Source organism: Mustelus asterias, chromosome 13, assembly GCF_964213995.1.
Source record: "Mustelus asterias chromosome 13, sMusAst1.hap1.1, whole genome shotgun sequence".
NCBI lineage: Eukaryota > Metazoa > Chordata > Chondrichthyes > Carcharhiniformes > Triakidae > Mustelus > Mustelus asterias.
Window position 1 is genome coordinate 108,762,830 of NC_135813.1, and position 21,813 is coordinate 108,784,642.

At 47.5% G+C, this 21,813-nt stretch overlaps 1 protein-coding gene across 1 annotated transcript in view; it reads left to right on the forward strand.

The window, feature by feature from the left end:
• The window catches only part of LOC144503177 (leucine-rich repeat-containing protein 43-like), a 41,762-nt gene extending 41,056 nt beyond the window's left edge, over nt 1–706 (forward strand). The window contains exon 7 of the mRNA XM_078227684.1: nt 473–706. Coding sequence (XP_078083810.1) covers nt 473–642 — 170 coding nt within the window. The 3' untranslated portion in view covers nt 643–706. The remainder of the gene's footprint in view (nt 1–472) is intronic.
• Nucleotides 707–21,813: the final 21,107 nt, after the last annotated feature.

Genomic DNA, 21,813 nt, shown 5'->3' on the forward strand with positions numbered 1-21,813 from the left:
AGTTTGGGTCACTGTCTGTGCGGAGTCTGCACGTTCTCCCCATGTCTGCGTGGGTTTCCTCCGGATGCTCCAGTTTCCTCCCACAGTCTGAAAGACGTGCTGGTTAGGATGTATTGGCCAAACCAAATTCTCCCTCAGTGTACCCGAACAGGCGCCGGAGGGTGGCGACTAGGGGATTTTCACTGCAGTGGGGTTAATATAAGGCTACTTGTGGCACTAATTAATTAAAAGATTGGCAGTTCCCATGGACTGACCAAGGTTCTCTTGAATTGGACATTGTAACCACACATTGTAAGGTACAATTATTCCCTTAATAGTGGAATATAATAGGGGAAACCAGAGGGATTCACATGATTCCAGACAAAAACTAATTACTCCTGATTCACTGTTGGCACACTGCTGAATTGAACTGGTGGCACCATGCTCTGTGAATCTATGATGAACTGTTTGTGTCTTTTGATTTTTTTTTCAGAGAAGGCGATAGGAAAAAGAGAAGTTGATTCAGGAGTTTTGGAGGTAATCAAGCCCAAGCATCTCTTTGTCAACTTTAAGTTACAGCTACAGAAGTGGTCAACAACAGCAGATGCAGAGAATGAGTTATATGGAACTCGTTCTCCATTCTCTTGGTTTCCTCGTACATAAAGAGCCAGCGCTGCAATTCTTTTACATTTTGAAATTCAACAATAAAATAATTGCCACTATGTTGAATCTGCTTAATGCCTTTCTTGATTCTTTTGAGGATCATGATTATTCACACCAATCATGAATTGTGATGTGGTGGCCATTACGGAGACTTGGATGTCTCAGGGACAGGACTGGGTGCTTCAGGTGCCGGGTTTTAGATGTTTCAGGAAGGACAGGGAGGGAGGCAAGAGAGGGGGGGGAGTGGCACTGTTGATCAGGGATAGTGTCACGGCTGTAGAGAAGGTGGACGCCGTGGAGGGACTGACTACGGAATCTCTGTGGGTGGAGGTTAGGAACAGGAAGGGGTCGGTAACTTTGCTGGGTGTTTTCTATAGGCCGCCCAATAGTAACAGAGATGTTGAGGAGCAGATGGGGAAACAGATCCTGGAGAGATGTAGGAATAACAGAGTTGTCGTGATGGGAGATTTTAATTTCCCAAACATAGATTGGAATATCCCTAGGGCTAGGGGTTTGGATGGAGAGGAGTTTGTTAGGTGTGTCCAGGAGAGTTTCCTGACACAGTATGTGGATAAGCCTACTAGAGGAGAGGCTGTTCTTGATCTGGTGCTGGCTAATGAACCTGGACAGGTGGAGGATCTCTCGGTGGGTGAGCATCTTGGGGATAGCGATCATAATTCTATCTCCTTCACGATAGCATTGGAAAGAGATAGGGTCAGGCAGGCTAGGAAAGTGTTTCTCTGGAGTAAAGGGAAATACAGTGTCATCAGGGAGGAAATTAGACGGGTAAATTGGAAGGAGGCATTCTTGGGGAAAAGTACCGAAGGAAAGTGGAGGATTTTCAAGGAATGTTTGTCTGGAGTTCCGATGAGACAGGGGGGTGTTGGTAGGGTACGGGAACCGTGGTGCACGAAGGTTGTGATGAACCTGGTAAATAAGAAAAGAGAGGCGTACAGAAGGTTCAGAGAGCTAGGAGGTGTTAAGGATTTAGAGGAGTATACGCGATGTAGGAAGGAGCTTAAGAAGGAAATTAGGAGAGCGAGAAGGGGTCATGAGAAGACCTTGGCGGGTAAGATTAAGGAGAATCCCAAGGCTTTCTACAAATATGTCAAGAGTAAAAGGATGAGATGTGAAGGCATAGGACCCTTAAAAGGTGAAGGGGGAAAAGTTTGTGCGGAACCGTTAGAAATGGCGGAGGTGCTTAATGAATACTTTACCTCGGTATTCACGGTGGAAAGGGATCTGGGTGGTTGTACTGCTGGATTGCGGAGGACAGAAAGGATCGAGCATGTGGACATAAAGAAAGAGGATGTGTTGGAACTATTGAATGGCATCAAGGTTGGTAAGTCGCCGGGACCGGATGGGATGTACCCCAGGTTACTGTGGGAGGCGAGGGAGGAGATTGCGGAGCCTTTGGCGATGATCTTTGCATCGTCGATGGAGACGGGAGAGGTTCCGGAGGATTGGAGGATTGCGGATGTGGTCCCTATATTCAAGAAAGGGAACAGGGACAGCCCGGGAAATTACCGACCGGTGAGTCTAACCTCAGTGGTTGGTAAGTTGATGGAGAGGATCCTGAGAGACAGGATTTATGATCATCTAGAGAAGTTTAGTATGATCAAAAGTAGTCAGCACGGCTTTGTCAGGGGCAGGTCGTGCCTTACGAGCCTGGTTGAGTTCTTTGAAAATGTGACCAAGCACATTGACGAAGGAAGAGCGGTGGATGTGGTCTATATGGACTTCAGCAAAGCGTTCGATAAGGTCCCCCATGCAAGACTTCTTGAGAAAGTGAGAGGGCATGGGATCCAAGGGGCTGTTGCCTTGTGGATCCAGAACTGGCTTGCCTGCAGAAGGCAGAGAGTGGCTGTGGAGGGGTCTTTCTCTGCATGGAGGTCAGTGACCAGTGGAGTGCCCCAGGGATCTGTTCTGGGACCCTTGCTGTTTGTCATTTTCATAAATGACCTGGATGAGGAAGTGGAGGGATGGGTTGGTAAGTTTGCTGACGACACCAAGGTAGGTGGTGTTGTGGATAGTTTGGAGGGATGTCAGAAGTTGCAGCGAGACATAGATAGAATGCAAGACTGGGCGGAGAAGTGGCAGATGGACTTCAACCCGGATAAGTGTGTAGTGATCCATTTTGGCAGATCCAATGGGATGAAGCAGCAGTATAAAATGAAGGGTACCATTCTTAGCAGTGTAGAGGATCAGAAGGACCTTGGGGTCCGGGTCCATAGGACTCTTAAATCGGCCTCGCAGGTGGAGGATGCGGTCAAGAAGGCGTATGGCGTACTAGCCTTCATTAATCGAGGGATTGAGTTTAGGAGTCGGGAGATAATGCTGCAGCTTTATAGGACCCTGGTTAGACCCCACTTGGAGTACTGCGCGCAGTTCTGGTCACCTCATTACAGGAAAGATGTTGAAGCCATTGAAAGGGTGCAGAGGAGATTTACAAGGATGTTGCCTGGATTGGGGGGCATGCCTTATGAGGATAGGTTGAGGGAGCTTGGTCTCTTCTCCCTGGAGAGACGAAGGATGAGAGGTGACCTGATAGAGGTTTACAAGATGTTGAGGGGTCTGGATAGGGTGGACTCTCAGAGGCTATTTCCAAGGGCTGAAATGGTTGCTACGAGAGGACACAGGTTTAAGGTGCTGGGGGGTAGGTACAGGGGGGATGTCAGGGGTAAGTTTTTCACTCAGAGGGTGGTGGGTGAGTGGAATCGGCTGACGTCGGTGGTGGTGGAGGCAAACTCGTTGGGGTCTTTTAAGAGACTTCTGGATGAGTACATGGGATTTAATGGGATTGAGGGCTATAGATAGGCCTAGAGGTGGGGATGTGATCGGCGCAACTTGTGGGCCGAAGGGCCTGTTTGTGCTGTGGCTTTCTATGTTCTATGTTCTATGTTCTATTCTACAAGGTTCAAGGTAAAGTTTATTTATTTATTAGTCACAAATAAGGCTTGCATTAACACTGCAGTGAAGTTACTGTGAAGTTCCCCTAGTCGCCACAGTCCGGCGCCTGTTCAGGTCAACGCATCTAACCAGCGTGTCTTTCAGACTGAGAGGAAACTGGAACACCCGGAGGAAACCCACACAGACATGGGGAGAATGTGCAAACTCTACACAGACAGTCACCCGAGGCTGGAATCAAACCCGCCTCCCTGGCGCTGTGCGGCAGCAGTGCTAACTACTGTGCCACCGCGCCGCATTTATTTTCTGGCTTCCGTTATGATCAATAGCAGATCAGCATTATCTTCAGAGAGGTAGCCCTTGGTGTGTGCCAAGGTGAGTGTGATGATGCACAAAGTCAAGTGGACAATGACATTACAAGTCTGTACAACTCTACTCCAATTGTGTAACTGAGGTAAATATTATAATATTCAGCACATGACAAATGAGGAACCCATGAAATACATCGGTCAGGATTTTAGCCACAAGTTGGTAATTCAGAATCAGGAGAATTGTTGGCTACCAGAATCTGACTTTTAATAATGGCAGACCAGTCATCAGAATTTTGGGTGAGGTGTGAATGGGGGCGGGTGCGGATCACTGTATTAGATGTTGGGGCGGGTGCCCCTGCTGGTAGTGAGGAAGGTGCTGGGCGTGGGCGCAGGCTGGGCTGCCTTGGGGCTCTGGCACTGTTTTCAATATTCTTTTTGAAGAATAAAACATAAAGCTTTCCTCCAGCCCTCAGCCCTCCCCTCCCCTCACTGTCCACATGTCCCAGTCATGCAATCCCATGGCTCACACTCACCCCGGCCCCTCGTACCCTCCATGCCAAGGTGTGCCCTTGCACCCAAACCTGTGCTCCTTTATTGCTCCTATGGAAATTTAATTCCAATTCCTGCCAACCCTTGCCTCAGTACCCTTTGCCCTTCCACCTATTATGCCAACTCACTCAATGTCCACCATGGCCAGACCTCAGGACTTATGCAGAGATGGGATAAAATAAAGTCCTGTTGTGGAATAGAGTTCTAAGTATCTATCACAGACTTCATTATATTGAAAAAAAATTCTCATTCATAAAAACCCATTTACTACATCTACATTCCTTCAACTACATAAACCCTTATAACAACAAACATCTAATTCAAGTACATAATCCCCAAGGACACCTGTTCTGCGCCAAAGGGCATCAGTCCTCCAACAAAGGGCCTATCCAAAGGGGAGCCCTCGCTATTTGAATAAATTCATGAAGTTCAGACCTGCTTGTGCCTGGTTTACTCTGCACAGTAACACTTCAGGTTCATACGCCTGGGTTGTCAAAATCTGACTTGACTTGCAGCAGTTGATGGTTTAAATGGCCAGCTTCCTCCCTGAAATGTGTATGTTCCCAACACAAACTGGCCTCATTCCTGCCCCTGTAAAAATGGGGGAAGTGGGGGGCCGTGTTCTGGGGCAGCACCTGTGATTTCCAGGCTCATCTGCCACTCTCACCATGAGAGAGATACTCTTGTGAAGAGGTAAGTATAGACTTTGCCACCACAACAGCTTCTCTTGTTGTTTCACGGGCTGTGAGCTTTGCCGGCTCGGCCAGGGTGTGTTCCTCATCATTAATTGCTCTTGAGAAGGTGATGGTGAGCGGTTCATGAACCACTGCAGTCCCGAGAATGCAGTAGAAGGTCCAAAAATCAGTTTCACCTTGGCATTAAATGAAGGCGGGACCTTCTGTTCCTACCTACCATGGCGGGCCACAATCCCTGGCACAGGCTGGTGTGAAACCGCTTTGCATCCTGATAATGGGCTGAAGATGTAGGCCTGACCAGAATCCACTCCCCCCACCATGCCAAATTATCCAAGAATCCAGTGAGAAATCGCACCAACCAGAACATGTCTGGACCATCGTAATGTGTAAAAGTCAGACCTTATCTTAATAAAGCCTGGGGCTGCCTCCAGAGTTCTGGATGAAGGTCTCCAGTGATTGTGGACCCTGGAACATGCAGCAGTGAGTGGGGGGGAGCACCCACCAGGTGGATCTCACAGTTTCAGAGTCTTCAAGAAGTTCCATCTTCTTTCTTCAGAGTGTTCCTGGAAGTCCATCTTCCACCTTTAACAGTAAGTCAGTTACAGCCGAACACCTTTTAAAAATGGGGCCCGAATATGATGGCGATGGGCAAGTCATCCAGCCCACCCCCACCATGCGAAACATCATAAAACCCCTCCAATGAGGGCAGGGTTGCGTAATACGGCGTGAATTCCTGGTGGCGTGTGTGGCAGGAAACGCACCCCATCCCTGTCCTCACCATGGGATTTAGTTCCAGATGGGAAAATCCTGTCACCAGTGCTTTGTGGTCAATGATTTCACAGAGCTGGGCTCCCAATTTGAACGTGGAACTTTTGGCAGACTTCAGCACTCTACCAGGGGTACAAACCAGAGTGAATCTGGTTGTTCACATGAAGGACGCAAGGCCCTGCCTCTGCCAGGAATCAGGTGCCATTTTTAAGCCCAACCAAAATCCAGAAAATGAACAAAAATTGGAAACTATTTTCACCCAAAAAGGGTTCAAGGTCAGTTGGGTGTCAGCCTGGCAGCAATAAAATGTTCCCGATGCTCTCATAAGGTGAAACATGTCCAGTGAAAAGCTCGATATTTTTCAGGACGGATATAAAGGCTGGAGGTGGCTCTATGACTGACTTTAGCAGGTGAGGTTACTGGCAGCTTTTTCTTTTGGAGATTGTTACTGTTCACAATCAGGCTAATCCCTCAGGGGGAGGGTCCAACAACTGGAGCTTCAGTCACTGTGTGGATACTGTGCCATTTGTAGAGAGAAATTGGAGATTATCTTCTCCATGGGAGGTACCTCCTCCATTGAGTAGGAGAGGAGGGCAGCTGTCCAGGGGCAGGAGCCACATGAGGTGCAGGAAAGTGGGCAATAGCGCTGAGGAATGAGGGCCTGTGGAGAGGAGGCTGTAGCAGGCAGACAAAGGCCATACCTTGCTAACCACCTTTACACAGAGGAATCAAGTCAGATGCTGCTTTAAGTTGTTAGAGAGCAGGGCCTCTCTTTTGCCCTCTCTGAACTTGGAGACTGGAATCTGCCAGGAGAAAGTCTCTTTCTCTGAGAAGTTGTTGTTTTAGAAGCTGCAGAGAGAGACATGCCTTTCTGTCTCTGAAGTCGAGAGACTGGGAGCTGCCAGAGATGAGGTTTATCTCTCTGAAGTTCTGCTGTTTGAGGATATATTCTTCTCTGGAAACTGCTGTCTGGATCTCTGCACAGAGGTGGTAAAAGGCTGGAAATCTGATACCCACGGAACCACCTTTGGTTTATGTGCTAACTGGTTCTAAAGAAGGGATTTATGTCGATGGGGGATAATGATAAATTGCGACAATAGAGATAGTTAGCTGTTAAAAATTAAACTTTGTCATGTTTAAGTATTTTGAAGAGTAAAAGTTATCCTCATTGTTCGACCGGAGCAAGGAGGAGAGGAGCGATTGTGTTTAAAGTAAAAAGGGTAAGGGAATCACTGTATTTACTTACTTTTTCGCGGGGTTTCTTTTTTCAGAGTGCAAGGGAAAAAGGGAAGTAGGTCGGGCGCGGGGTGACCTGGGAAGGGATTGTGTAGTTTTTTTCAATAAGTGGGCGGGAGGTTTAAAAGCAGGCTGTACTATTCAGCGGGCAACGTTGTAGCGGGCAGCGGAGTGAGCAGGGAGCAGAGTGAGAGCTGAAGGGCTTAGGAGGAAACGGGCAGAGGGGGTAGGTTCTGTTCTTCGTTCTTCCAGTAATTTAAAGAAAGGGGTAATTATGAGTGGGAGGCCAGTTTGTTGCTGTCGGTGTCGGATGTGGGAGTTCATGGAGTCGCCTAGCCTCCCGGAAGTCCATATCTGCGCCAGGTGCGTCAATCTGCAGCTCCTGAGAGACCGCGTTAGGGAACTGGAGCTGCGGCTCAATGACCTTAGTCTAGTCAGGGAAAATGAAAAGTTAATAGATAGAAGTTACAGGCAAGTCGTCACACCAGGGCCACGGGAGGAAGGCACGTGGGTCACAGTTAGGAAGGGTAAAGGTCACGTACCAGAGAGTACCCCGGTGGGTGTCCCCCTTAACAGTAAGGGATGGGTGACAGACGGGAGAGAGGAGGGGAGAGAGCAGTCAGTGATGGGATCCCCTGTGGTTGTTCCCCCTCCAAAATAAGGATACCATTTTGGATACTGTGGGGGGGGGGGGGGGGGGGGGGGGGGGGTGGGGGGGGGGGTGGGGGGGTGGGAGATGACCCTCCAGGGGTAAGCCACGATGACCGGGTCACTGGCATGGAGTCGGGCTCTGTGGCTCAGAAAGGAAAGAGGGGGACTAGGAGAGCAATAGTAGTGGGGGATGCAACAGTTAGAGGCACAGACAGGCGGTTCTGTGGGCGCGAACAAGACTCCAGGATGGTAGTCTGCCTCCCTGGTGCTGGGGCCCTGGATGTCTCTGAGCGGGTAGGAAGCATCCTAAAAGGGGCGGGTAACCAGACAGACGTCATTGTCCACATTGGTGCAAATGACGTCGGCAGAAAGAGCAGGGAGGTCCTGCGAGAGCAATTCAGGGAGTTGGGTAGTAGGCTGAAAAGCAGGGCCTCTAGGGTAGCGATCTCTGGACTACTCCCAGTGCCACAAGCTGGTGAGGCTAGGAACAGGGAGACTGCACAGCTGAACGCGTGGCTAAAGGACTGGTGCAGGAGGGAGTGTTTCAAATTCGTGGATCACTGGGAAGTCTTCAAGAGAGGATGGCACCTGTACAAGAAGGACGGGTTACACCTAAACTGGAGGGGCACGAATATCCCAGCTGGGAGTTTTGCTAGTGTGGTTCGGGTGGGTTTAAACTAATGTGGCAGGGGGGTAGGGAACAGAACAATAGGTCAATAAGCATAGAGGCTGGGGACGAGGTTGGGGCCAAGACAAGGCTATCTAAGAGGAAGAGCATTCTGGGGGAGGATGACCTCAGTGGGCCTGGAGGTCTGGAGTGCATCTGCTTCAATGCAAGGAGCGTCACGGGCAAGACAGACGAGCTTAGAGCCTTAATGCTTGCGTGGAACTTGGATGTGGTTGCAGTGACGGAGACTTGGTTAAAAGAAGGACAGGACTGGCAGCTGAATATTCCGGGGTACAAGTGTTTTAGGCGAGACAGAGGAGGGGCTAGGAGAGGTGGGGGAGTAGCAATGCTGGTTAGGGAGCATATTACAGCGGTACAGAGGGTGGACAATATGGAAGGGTCAGGTAACGAGTCACTGTGGGTGGAGCTCAGAAACAGGAAGGGCGCAGTCACTATGCTGGGGGTATACTACAGGCCTCCCAACAGCCCATGGGAAGTTGAGGAACGGATATGTAAGGAGATTCTGGACAGGTGCAGAAAAAATAGGGTTGTTGTAGTGGGAGACTTTAATTTCCCTCACATAGACTGGAAATCCCTTAGGGCTGGGGGCCTGGACGGGGAAGAATTTATAAAATGCGTACAGGAAGGTTCTTTGGAACAACATGTTGACAGTCCAACTAGAGAGGGGGCTATACTGGATCTAGTACTGGGGAATGAGCCCGGTCAGGTCATCAAAGAGGCAGGTTGCTAGCGGTGTGCCGCAGGGATCAGTGCTTGGTCCTCTGCTCTTTGTGATTTTTATTAATGACTTAGAGGAGGGGGCTGAAGGGTGGATCAGTAAATTTGCTGATGACACCAAGATTGGTGGAGTAGTGGATGAGGTGGAGGGCTGTTGTAGGCTGCAAAGAGACATAGATAGGATGCAAAGCTGGGCTGAAAAATGGCAAATGGAGTTTAACCCTGATAAATGTGAGGTGATTCATTTTGGTAGGACAAATTTAAGTGTGGATTACAGGGTCAAAGGTAGGGTTCTGAAGACTGTGGAGGAACAGAGAGATCTTGGGGTCCATATCCACAGATCTCTAAAGGTTGCCAGTCAAGTGGATAGAGCTGTGAAGAAGGCCTATAGTGTGTTAGCTTTTATTAACAGGGGGTTGGAGTTTAAGAGCCGTGGGGTTATGCTGCAACTGTACAGGACCTTGGTGAGACCACATTTGGAATATTGTGTGCAGTTCTGGTCACCTCACTATAGGAAGGATGTGGAAGCGCTGGAAGGAGTGCAGAGGAGATTTACCAGGATGCTGCCTGGTTTGGAGGGTAGGTCATATGAGGAAAGGTTGAGGGAGCTAGGGCTGTTCTCTCTGGAGCGGAGGAGGCTGAGGGGAGACTTAATAGAGGTGTATAAAATGATGAAGGGGATAGATAGAGTGAACGTTCAAAGACTATTTCCTCGGGTGGATGGAGCTATTACAAGGGGGCATAACTATAGGGTTCGTGGTGGGAGATACAGGACGGATATCAGAGGTAGGTTCTTTACGCAGAGAGTGGTTGGGGTGTGGAATGGACTGCCTGCAGTGATAGTGGAGTCAGACACTTTAGAAACATTTAAGCGGTTATTGGATAGGCACATGGAGCACACCAGGATGATAGGGAGTGGGATAGCTTGATCTTGGTTTCAGATAAAGCTCGGCACAACATCGTGGGCCGAAGGGCCTGTTCTGTGCTGTACTGTTCTATGTTCTATGTTCTAAAGTATCAGTGGGGAAAAAGTGGCAAATAATGACCACAATTTTGTAAACTTTAGGATCGTAATGGAAAAAGATGAGTGTTGTCCTATGGGTAAGGTGCTGAATTGGGGGAAGGCTAACTACAGCCGGATTAGGCAGGATTTGGTGGCTGTTGATTGGGAGAGGCTGTTCGAGGGTAAATCCACATCTGGCATGTGGGAGTCTTTTAAGGAACAGTTGATAAGGCTGCAGGACAGGCATGTGCCTGTAAAAAGGAAGGATAGAAAAGGTAGGATTCGAGAGCCGTGGATAACCAGTGAAATTGTGGATCTAATCAAAAAGAAAAAAGAGGCATACATGAGGTCCAGGCAGCTAAAAACAGATGGAGCACTGGAGGAATACAGAGAAAGTAGAAAATAACTCAAACAGGGACTTAGAAGGGCAAAAAGGGGTCACGAAATGTCCTTGGCAGACAGGATTAAGGAGAATCCTAAGGCATTTTATACATACGTTAGGAACAAGAGGGTTGTTAGGGAAAGAATCGGATCTCTCAGGGACAAAGGAGGGGAATTATGCTTAGAACCAAAGGAAGTAGGTGAGATCCTAAACGAATACTTTGCATCAGTATTCACAAAGGAGAGGGACATGTTGACTGGTATTGTCTCAAATACAAGGGAGGAAGTGTTAGGTTTTTTAGGAAACATTAAGACAGACAAATCCCCAGGGCCGGATGGCATCTATCCTAGACTCCTCAGGGAGGCAAGAGATGAAATTGCTGGCCCTCTAACAGAAATCTTTGTCTCTTCACTGCACACAGGTGAGGTCCCAGAGGATTGGAGGATAGCAAAGGTGGTCCCGTTATTTAAGAAGGGTAGCAAGGATAACTCGGGTAATTATAGGCCGGTGAGCTTGACGTCCGTGGTAGGGAAGTTGTTGGAGAAGATTCTTAGAGGTGGGATATATGCACATTTAGAACTGAATAATCTCATTAGCGATAGACAGCATGGTTTTGTACGAGGGAAGTCATGCCTCACAAATTTGTTGAGTTTTTTGAGGAGGTGACAAAAACGATTGACGAGGGAAGGGCCGTGGATGTCGTCTATATGGATTTTAGTAAAGCGTTTGACAAGGTCCCTCATGGCAGGCTGGTGCAAAAGATTAAATCTCACGGGATTAAAGGTGAGCTAGCTAGATGGGTGAGAACTGGCTTAGCCATAGAAAGAAGTTTAACAACACCAGGTTAAAGTCCAACAGGTTTATTTGGTAGCAAAAGCCACACAAGCTTTCGAGGCTCTGAGCCCCTTCTTCAGGTGAGTGGGAATTCTGTTCACAAACAGAACTTATAAGACACAGACTCAATTTACATGAATAATGGTTGGAATGCGAATACTTACAACTAATCCAGTCTTTAAGAAACAAAACAATGGGAGTGGAGAGAGCATCAAGACAGGCTAAAAAGATGTGTATTGTCTCCAGACAAGACAGCCAGTGAAACTCTGCAGGTCTTAAAGACTGGATTAGTTGTAAGTATTCGCATTCCAACCATTATTCATGTAAATTGAGTCTGTGTCTTATAAGTTCTGTTTGTGAACAGAATTCCCACTCACCTGAAGAAGGGGCTCAGAGCCTCGAAAGCTTGTGTGGCTTTTGCTACCAAATAAACCTGTTGGACTTTAACCTGGTGTTGTTAAACTTCTTACTGTGTTTACCCCAGTCCAACGCCGGCATCTCCACATCATGATTAGCCATAGAAGACAGAGGGGAGCAGTGGAGGGGTCTTTTTCCGGTTGGAGGTCTGTGACTAGTGGAGTTCCGCAGGGCTCTGTATTGGGACCTCTGCTGTTTGTGATATATATAAATGATTTGGAGGAAGATGTAACTGGTGTGATCAGTAAGTTTGCGGACGACACGAAGATTGCTGGAGTTGTGGACAGTGATGAAGATTGTCAGAGAATACAGCAGGATATAGATAGGCTGGAACATTGGGCGGAGAAATGGCAGATGGAATTTAATCCAGATGGGTAGGTACAGAGGAGAAATGGCAGATGGAATTTAATCCAGATGGGTAGGTACAGAGGAGATGTCAGGGGTAAGTTTTTCACTCAGAGGGTGGTGGGTGAGTGGAATCGGCTGACGTCGGTGGTGGTGGAGGCAAACTCGTTGGGGTCTTTTAAGAGACTTCTGGATGAGTACATGGGATTTAATGGGATTGAGGGCTATAGATAGGCCTAGAGGTGGGGATGTGATCGGCGCAACTTGTGGGCCGAAGGGCCTGTTTGTGCTGTGGCTTTCTATGTTCTATGTTCTATGTTCTAAATGCGAAGTGATGCATTTCGGTAGATTTAATGTAAGGGGGAGCTATACAATAAATGGCAGGACCATCAGGAGTCTAGACACACAGAGGGACCTGGGTGTACAAGTCCACAGGTGGCAGCACAGGTGGAGAGGGTAGTGAAGAAGGCATATGGCATGCTTGCCTTTATTGGATGGGGCATAGAATATAAAAGTTGGCATATGATGTTGCGGCTGTATAGAACGTTGGTTAGGCCACATTTGGAATACTGCGTCCAGTTCTGGTCGCCACAGTACCAGAAGGATGTAGAGGCTTTGGAGAGAGTACAGAAACGGTTTACCAGGATGTTGCCTGGTATGGAGGGTCTTAGCTATGAGGAGAGATTGAGTAAACTGGGGATGTTCTCCCTGGAAAGACGGAGGATGAGGGGCGACCTAATAGAGGTGTATAAAATTATGAAGGGCATGGATAGGGTGAACAGTGGGAAGCTTTTTCCCAGGTCGGAGGTGACGAACACAAGGGGTCACAGGTTCAAGGTGAGGGAGGCAAGGTTCAACACAGATGTCAGGGGGACGTATTTTACACAGAGGGTGGTTGGGGCCTGGAATGCACTGCCAAGCAAGGTGATTGAGGCAGACACGCTGGGATCGTTTAAGACTTATCTAGATAACCACATGAACAGACTGGGAATAGAGGGGTACAAACGAATAGTCTAGTGGGCACATGAGCGGCGCAGGCTTGGAGGGCCGAAGGGCCTGTTCCTGTGCTGTTTTGTTCTTTGTTCTTAATTCTTTTTGTTATATTCTAACTGTGTTCTTATATAAAGTTTGTTTTAATAAAAGCTCCCTGGTGGATCACTTAAATCATACCTGGAGTGAAACATCTTATGCTCACCCTAATGCTAACATCAAATGGAAAAGTTGGGTTCTCGGCTAACTGCATAAAATACCTTCGAATTTCTGGTTGGGTATCCAACAGTATTCACAGATGCCATGTGTAGGCTTGCCCATCGATATATTTCCTATACAGCAGTTGATTGGAAATCACCATAGGATGGTAATTGATTGTAGCTAGCAGGCCAGCCAGAGATTTTAATGAAGCACAAGGGAAGTCACTCTGTGTGTGTGAATCATGTAGGTGTGTGCAGCTTCCCTAGGAGGCAGCCACAATTCATATATCCCTCTCCCAGGAGGGGGATGTTTGCAAACCCCGACACTTTGGATAGATGGATACTCAAAAACAACAGATACCCCCATTGGTCTGCTCAAAGTGAGGTTCAGACGCCAGGACTGGTCAGGTGGGATGCTCCATTATGCAGCAGCCAGGGTCCTTCCTGCTGTGCGCTGCATAACCTGGCTCACCAGAAGAATTTTTTAAAGTTTATTTATTATTGTCACAAGTAGGCTTACATTAACGCTGCAATGAAGTTACTGTGAAAATCCCCTAGTCGCCACACTCTGGCGCCTGTTCGGGTACACTGAGGGAGAATTTAGCATAGCCAATGCAGCTAACCAGCACGTCTTTCAGACTGTGGGAGGAAACTGGAGCACCCGGAGGAAACCCACACAGACACGGGGAGAACATGCAAACTCCACACAGATGGTGACCCAAGCCAGGAATCGAACCTAGGTCCCTGGCGCTGTGAGGCAGCAGTGCTAACCACTGTGCCACCGTGCTGTGGAGGAATTGAAAGAGACAGTGGGTCCTAAGGAGGCCAGACGTCCGGCTTTTGAGCACTCTGTCCTCCGTCCGGCGCCACCTCGAGCCGAACGTTAATTTGTCCTCCTTTTTTGGGCCTGACTAAAAAACTTATATAAATTACCTCAGATATACTTAAAACAGTGGGAACTGAAAGCTATAACAACCGTTAGCGTATTTTTATTATATGTAATTGCCGTTGTCAACACTGCTGGTCAGCCACAGTGTACGAGTCACGTCAACACGTCCAAGAGGGTCAGTCTGCCCAAGGCTGCAGTGGAGAGTGGTTGACTTTTTTGTTCTTGTTTCAAGCCCCGAAAGAAATGCCAAAAAGAAAGACTATATTTAACCATGAATGGACCAAAGAATTTGGATTTATTGCTAAAAGCAGAAAAGATGACTTTCATGTTTTTTGTACACTATGCCATTGTGATGTGGAGATTGGCAGTAAGGGAAAAAGTGCGGTTGAACGACACGCTACCACAGATAAACATAAAGTTAACACTCGTATTGCTGGTACATCATCATTGTTATCATTTTTCTCCCCAGCTCGATCAACTCAAGATGACAAAATCTTGGCTGCAGAACTGTGTAAAGTGTATCATGCTGTGAAGCATTATCAGTCATACAGAAGTGTTGATTGTGGAGTAAAAGTTGACAAAGAAATATACAGTGACTCATTGATAGTGAAAGGTGTAACATGTGGGAAAACTAAAGCAAAAGCTCTGTGTGAAAATATTCCAGCACCGTATTCTGTACAAAAGCATGTGGAGTATATCAAAGGACATGACTTGCCCTTTTCAGTAGCAACTGATGCTTCAAACAAAGGTGCAACAAAGTGTTTCCCAATAGTGCTGTCCTAAGGGTAGGGTGTTAACTTGGGGGAAGGATAGGAAAGGTAGGATTCGAGAGCCGTGGATAACCAGGGAAATTGAGGATCTGATCAAAAAGAAAAGAGAGGCGTACGTTAGGCCCAGGCAACTGAAAACAGATGCAGCTCTGCAGGAATACAGAGAGAGTAGGAAAGAACTCAAACAGGGAGTTAGAAGGGCAAAAAGAGGTCACGAAATGTTCTTGGCAGACAGGATTAAGGAGAACCCTAAGGCATTTTATTCATATGTTAGGAACAAAAGAATTGTCAGGGAAAAAGTCGGACCTCTCAGGAACAAAGGAAAGGAATTATGCTTGGAACCCAAGATAATAGGGGAGTTCCTAAATGAATACTTTGCATCGGTATTCACAAAGGAGAGGGACTTGTTGACTGGGAGTGTCTCAGAGGGAGGTGTTGACCCGTTAGAGAGAATCTCCATTTCAAGGTTGAAAGAGGTTGTGCTGGAATCTTTGAATGGCATCAAGATAGATAAGTCGCCGGGTCCGGATGGGATGTACCCCAGGTTTCTGTGGGAGGCGAGGGAAGAGATTGCTGAGCCTCTGGCAATGATCTTTGCGTCGTCGATGGAGACGGGAGAGGTGCCGGAGGATTGGAGGATTGCGGATGTGGTTCCTATTTTCAAGAAGGGGAATAGGGATAGCCCAGGTAATTACCGACCGGTGAGTCTAACCTCAGTGGTTGGTAAACTGATGGAGAAGATCCTGAGGGACAGGATATTATGAGCATTTAGAGAGGTTTAGTATGCTCAAGAATACTCAGCATGGCTTTGTCAAGGGCAGATCGTGCCTTACGAGCCTGGTGGAGTTCTTCGAAAATGTGACTAAACACATTGACGAAGGGAAAGCGGTAGATGTGGTTTATATGGATTTTAGCAAGGCGTTCGATAAGGTCCCCCATGCAAGGCTTCTAGAAAAAGTGAGAGGGCATGGGATCCAAGGGGTTGCTGCCCGGTGGATCCAGAACTGGCTTGCCCAAAGGAGGCAGAGAGTGGGTATAGATGGGTCTTTTTCTAATTGGAGGTCGGTCACCAGTGGTGTGCTCCAGGGATCTGTTCTGGGACCCTTGCTGTTTGTCATTTTCATAAATGACCTGGATGAGGAAGTGGAGGGATGGGTTGGTATGTTTGCTGACGACACGAAGGTTGGTGGGGTTGTGGATAGTCTGGAGGGATGTCAGAAGTTACAGAGGGACATAGATAGGATGCAAGACTGGGCGGACAAGTGGCAGATGGACTTCAACCCAGATAAATGTGTAGTGGTCCATTTTGGCAGGTCAAATGGGATGGAGGAGTACAATATAAAGGGAAAGACTCTTAGTACTGTCGAGGATCAGAAGGACCTTGGGGTCCGGGTCCATAGGACTCTGAAATCGGCCCCGCAGGTGGAGGAGGTGGTTAAGAAGGCGTATGGTGTGCTGGCCTTTATCAATCGAGGGATTGAGTTTAGGAGTCCGGGGTTAAGGATACAGCTATATAAGACCCTCGTCAGACCCCATTTGGAGTACTGTGCTCAGTTCTGGTCGCCTCACTATAGGAAGTATGTGGAAAAGATTGAAAGGGTGCAGAGGAGATTTACAAGGATGTTGCCTGGATTGAGTGGCATGCCTTATGAGGATAGGCTGAGGGAGCTCGGTCTTTTCTCCTTGGAGAGACGAAGGATGAGAGGAGACCTAATAGAGGTGTATAAGATGTTGAGAGGCATTGATCGGGTGGACTCTCAGAGGCTTTTTCCCAGGGTGGAAATGTCTGCTACGAGAGGACACAGGTTTAAGGTGCTGGGGGGTAGGTACAGGGGAAATGTTAGGGGGACGTTTTTCACACAGAGGGTGGTGGGCGAGTGGAATCGGCTGCCGTCAGTGGTGGTGGAGGCAAACTCAATAGGGTCTTTTAAGAGACTCCTGGATGGGTACATGGAGCGTAATAGGATGGAGGGTTATAGGTAGGTCTAGAAGGTAGGGATGTGTTCGGCACAACTTGTGGGGCTGAAGGGCCTGTTTGTGCTGTAGTTTTTCTATGTTTCTAAGGGAGGAAGTGTTAGGTTTTTTAGGTAACATTAAAACTGACAAATCCCCAGGGCCTGATAGCATCTATCCTAGACTGCTCAGGGAGACAAGAGATGTAATTGCTGGGCCTCTGACGGAAATCTTTGTCTCTTCATTGGACACAGGTGAGGTCCCTGAGGATTGGAGGATAGCGAATGTGGTCCCGTTATTTAAGAAGGGTAGCAGGGATATTTCGGGTAATTATCGGCCAGTGAGCTTGACGTCCGTGGTAGGGAAGTTGTTGGAGAGGATTCTTAGAGACAGGATGTATGCGCATTTAGAACGGAACAATCTCATTAGTGACCGACAGCATGGCTTTGTAAGAGGGAGGTCGTGCCTTACAAATTTGGTGGAGGTTTTTGAGGAAGTGACAAAGACGGTTGATGAACGAAGGGCCGTGGATGTCGTCTATATGGTTTTCAGTAAGGCATTTGACAAAGTCCCTCATGGCAGGTTGGTTAAGAAGGTTAAGGTTCATGGGATACAAGGAGAGGTGGCTGGATGGGTAGAAAACTGGCTTGGCCACAGGAGACAGAGGGTAGCAGTCGAAGGGTCTTTTTCTGGCTGGAGGTCTGTGACCAGTGGTGTTCCGCAGGGCTCTGTACTGGGACCTCTGATATTTGTGATATATATAAATGATTTGGAAGAAGGTGTAACTGGTGTTATCAGCAAGTTTGCGGATGACACGAAGATGGCTGGACTTGCGGATAGCGATGAACATTGTCGGACAATACAGCAGGATATAGATAGGTTGGAAAATTGGGCGGAGAAATGGCAGATGGAATTTAATCCAGATAAATGCGAAGTGATGCATTTTGGAAGAACTAATGTAGGAGGGAGTTATACAATAAATGGCAGAGCCATCAAGAGTATAGAAACACAGAGGGACCTAGTTGTGCAAGTCCACAAATCCTTGAAGGTGGCAGCACAGGTGGAGAAGGTGGTGAAGAAGGCATATGGTATGCTTGCCTTTATAGGTCGGGGTATAGAGTATAAAAGCTGGAGTCTGATGTTGCAGCTGTATAGAACGCTGGTTCGGCCACATTTGGAGTACTGCGTTCAGTTCTGGTCGCCGCACTACCAGAAGGACGTGGAGGCTTTAGAGAGGGTGCAGAGAAGGTTGACCAGGATGTTGCCTGGTATGGAGGGTCTTAGCTATGAGGAGAGATTGGGTAAACTGGGCTTGTTCTCCCTGGAAAGACGGAGAATGAGGGGAGACCTAATAGAGGTGTACAAAATTATGAAGGGTATAGATAGGGTGAATAGTGGGAAGCTTTTTCCCAGGGCGGAGATGACGATCACGAGGGGTCACGGGCTCAAGGTAAGAGAACATAAGAACATAAGAAATAGGAGCAGGAGTAGGCCATCTAGCCCCTCGAGCCTGCCCTGCCATTCAATAAGATCATGGCTGATCTGAAGTGTATCAGTTCCACTTACCCGCCTGATCCCCATAACCCCTAATTCCCTTACCGATCAGGAATCCATCTATCCGTGATTTAAACATATTCAGCGAGGTAGTCTCCACCATTTCAGTGGGCAGAGAATTCCAGAGATTCACCACCCTCTGAGAGAAGAAGTTCCTCCTCAACTCTGTCCTAAACTGACCCCCCTTTATTTTGAGGCTGTGCCCTCTAGTTCTAGCTTCCTTTCTAAGTGGAAAGAATCTCTCCATCTCTACCCTATCCAGCCCCTTCATTATCTTCTAGGTCTCTATAAGATCCCCCCTCAGCCTTCTAAATTCCAACGAATACAAACCCAATCTGCTCAGTCTCTCCTCATAATCAACACCCCTCATCTCTGGTATCAACCTGGTGAACCTTCTCTGCACTCCCTCCAAGGCCAATATATCCTTCCGCAAATAAGGGGACCAATACTGCACACAGTATTCCAGCTGCGGCCTCACCAATGCCCTGTACAGATGCAGCAAGACATCTCTGCTTTTATATTCTATCCCCCTTGCGATATAGGCCAACATCCCATTTGCCTTCTTGATCACCTGTTGCACCTGCAGACTGCGTTTTTGCGTCTCATGCACAAGGACCCCCAGGTCCCTTTGCACAGTAGCATGTTGTAATTTCTTTCCATTTAGATAATAATCCAATTTGCTATTATTTCTTCCAAAGTGAATATCCTCGCATTTGTTAACGTTATACTCCATCTGCCAGATCCTCGCCCACTCACTCAGCCTGTCCAAATCTCTCTGCAGACCTTCTACGTCCTCCACACGATTCACTTTTCCACTTATCTTTGTGTCGTCTGCAAACTTTGTTACCCTACACTCAGTCCCCTCCTCCAGATCGTCTATATAAATGGTAAATAGTTGAGGCCCAAGTACCGATCCCTGCGGTACGCCACTAGTTACCATCTGCCAACCAGAAAAGCACCCATTTATTCCGACTCTCTGCTTCCTGTCGGATAGCCAATCCCCAATCCATCCTAACACCCTACCCCCAACTCCGTGTGATCCAATCTTCTTCAGCAACCTTTTGTGAGGCACCTTATCAAACGCCTTTTGGAAATCCCAAAACACCGCATCCACCGGTTCCCCTCTGTCAACCGCACCAGTCACATCTTCATAAAAATCCAACAAGTTCGTCAAGCACGACGTTCTCCTCATGAATCCATGCTGCGTCTGCTTAATCGAACCATTCTTATCCAGATGGCCTGCTATTTCTTCTTTAATGATGGATTCCAGCATTTTCCCAACTACAGACGTTAAGCTAACCGGCCTGTAGTTACCCGCCTTTTGTCTATTTCCTTTTTTAAACAGCGGCGTAACATTAGCCGTTTTCCAATCCGCCGGCACTACCCCAGAATCCAACGAATTTTGATAAATATCCACTAACGCATCCGCTATTACCTCTGACATTTCTTTCAGTTCCCTGGGATGCATTCCATCCGGGCCCGGGGACTTGTCCACCTTCAGTCCCGTTAGTCTACCAAGCACTGCCTCCCTGGTAACATTAATTGTATTGAGTACCTCTCCTCCTACCAATCCTCTATCGTTAATATTCGGTAAACTATTTGTGTCTTCCACCGTGAAGACCGACACAAAAAACTCATTTAAAGTTTCAGCCATTTCCTCATTTCCCACTATTAAATCCCCCCTCTCGTCCTCCAAGGGTCCAACATTCACTCTTGCCACTCTATTCCTTTTTATATGTTTAGAACCATAGAAAATTACAGCTCAGAAACAGGCCTTTTGGCCCTTCTTGTCTGTGCCGAACCATTTTATGCCTAGTCCCACTGACCTGCACTTGGACCATATCCCTCCACACCCCTCTCATTCATGAACCCGTCCAAGTTTTTCTTAAATGTTAAAAGTGACCCCGCATTTACCACTTTATCCGGCAGCTCATTCCACACTCCCACCACTCTCTGCGTGAAGAAGCCCCCCCTAATATTCCCTTTAAACTTTTCTCCTTTCACCCTTAACCCATGCCCTCTGGTTTTTTTCTCCCCTAGCCTCAGCGGAAAAAGCCTGCTTGCATTCACTCTATCTATACCCATCAAAATCTTATACACCTCTATCAAATCTCCCCTCAATCTTCTACGCTCCAGGGAATAAAGTCCCAACCTATTCAATCTCTCTGTAACTCAGCTTCTCAAGTCCCGGCAACATCCTTGTGAACCTTCTCTGCACTCTTTCAATCTTATTTACATCCTTCCTGTAACTAGGTGACCAAAACTGTACACAATACTCCAAACTCGGCCTCACCAATGCCTTATATAACCTTACCATAACACTCCAACTTTTATACTCGATACTCCGATTTATAAAGGCCAATGTACCAAAGGCACTCTTTACGACCCTATCCACCTGTGACGTCACTTTTAGGGAATTCTGTACCTGTATTCCCAGATCCCTCTGTTCAACTGCACTCTTCAGAGTCCTACCATTTACCCTGTACGTTCTTCTTTGGTTTGTTCTTCCAAAGTGCAATATCTCACACTTGTCTGCGTTAAATTCCATTTGCCATTTTTCAGCCCATTTTTCTAGTTGGTCCAAATCCCTCTGCAAGCTTTGAAAACCTTCCTCACTGTCCACTACACCTCCAATCTTTGTATCATCAGCAAACTTGCTGATCCAATTTACCACATTATCATCCAGATCATTGATATAGATGACAACAACAATGGACCCAACACCGATCCCTGCGGCACACCACTAGTCACAGGCCTCCACTCAGAGAAGCAATCCTCCACAACCACTCTCTGGCTTCTTCCATTGAGCCGGTGTCTTATCCAATTTACTACCTCCCCATGTATACCTAGCGACTGAACCTTCCTAACTAACCTCCCATGAGGGACCTTGTCAAAGGCCTTGCTGAAATCCAGGTAGACAACATCCACCGCCTTCCCTTCATCCACTTTCCTGGTAACCTCCTCGAAAAACTCTAATAGATTGGTCAAACATGACCTACCACGCACAAAGCCATGTTGACTCTCCCTAATAAGTCCCTGCCTATCCAAATATTTGTAGATCCTATCCCTTATCACACCTTCCAATAACTTGCCCACCACCGACGTCAAACTTACTGGCCAATAATTTCCCGGATTTCTTTTGGAACCTTTTTTAAACAACGGAACAACATGAGCCACCCTCCAATCATCCGGCACCTCCCCCGTGAATACTAACATTTTAAATATGTCTGCCAGGGCCCCTGCAAGTTCAACACTAGCTTCCCTCAAGGTCCGTGGGAATACCCTGTCCGGTCCTGGGGATTTATCCACTCT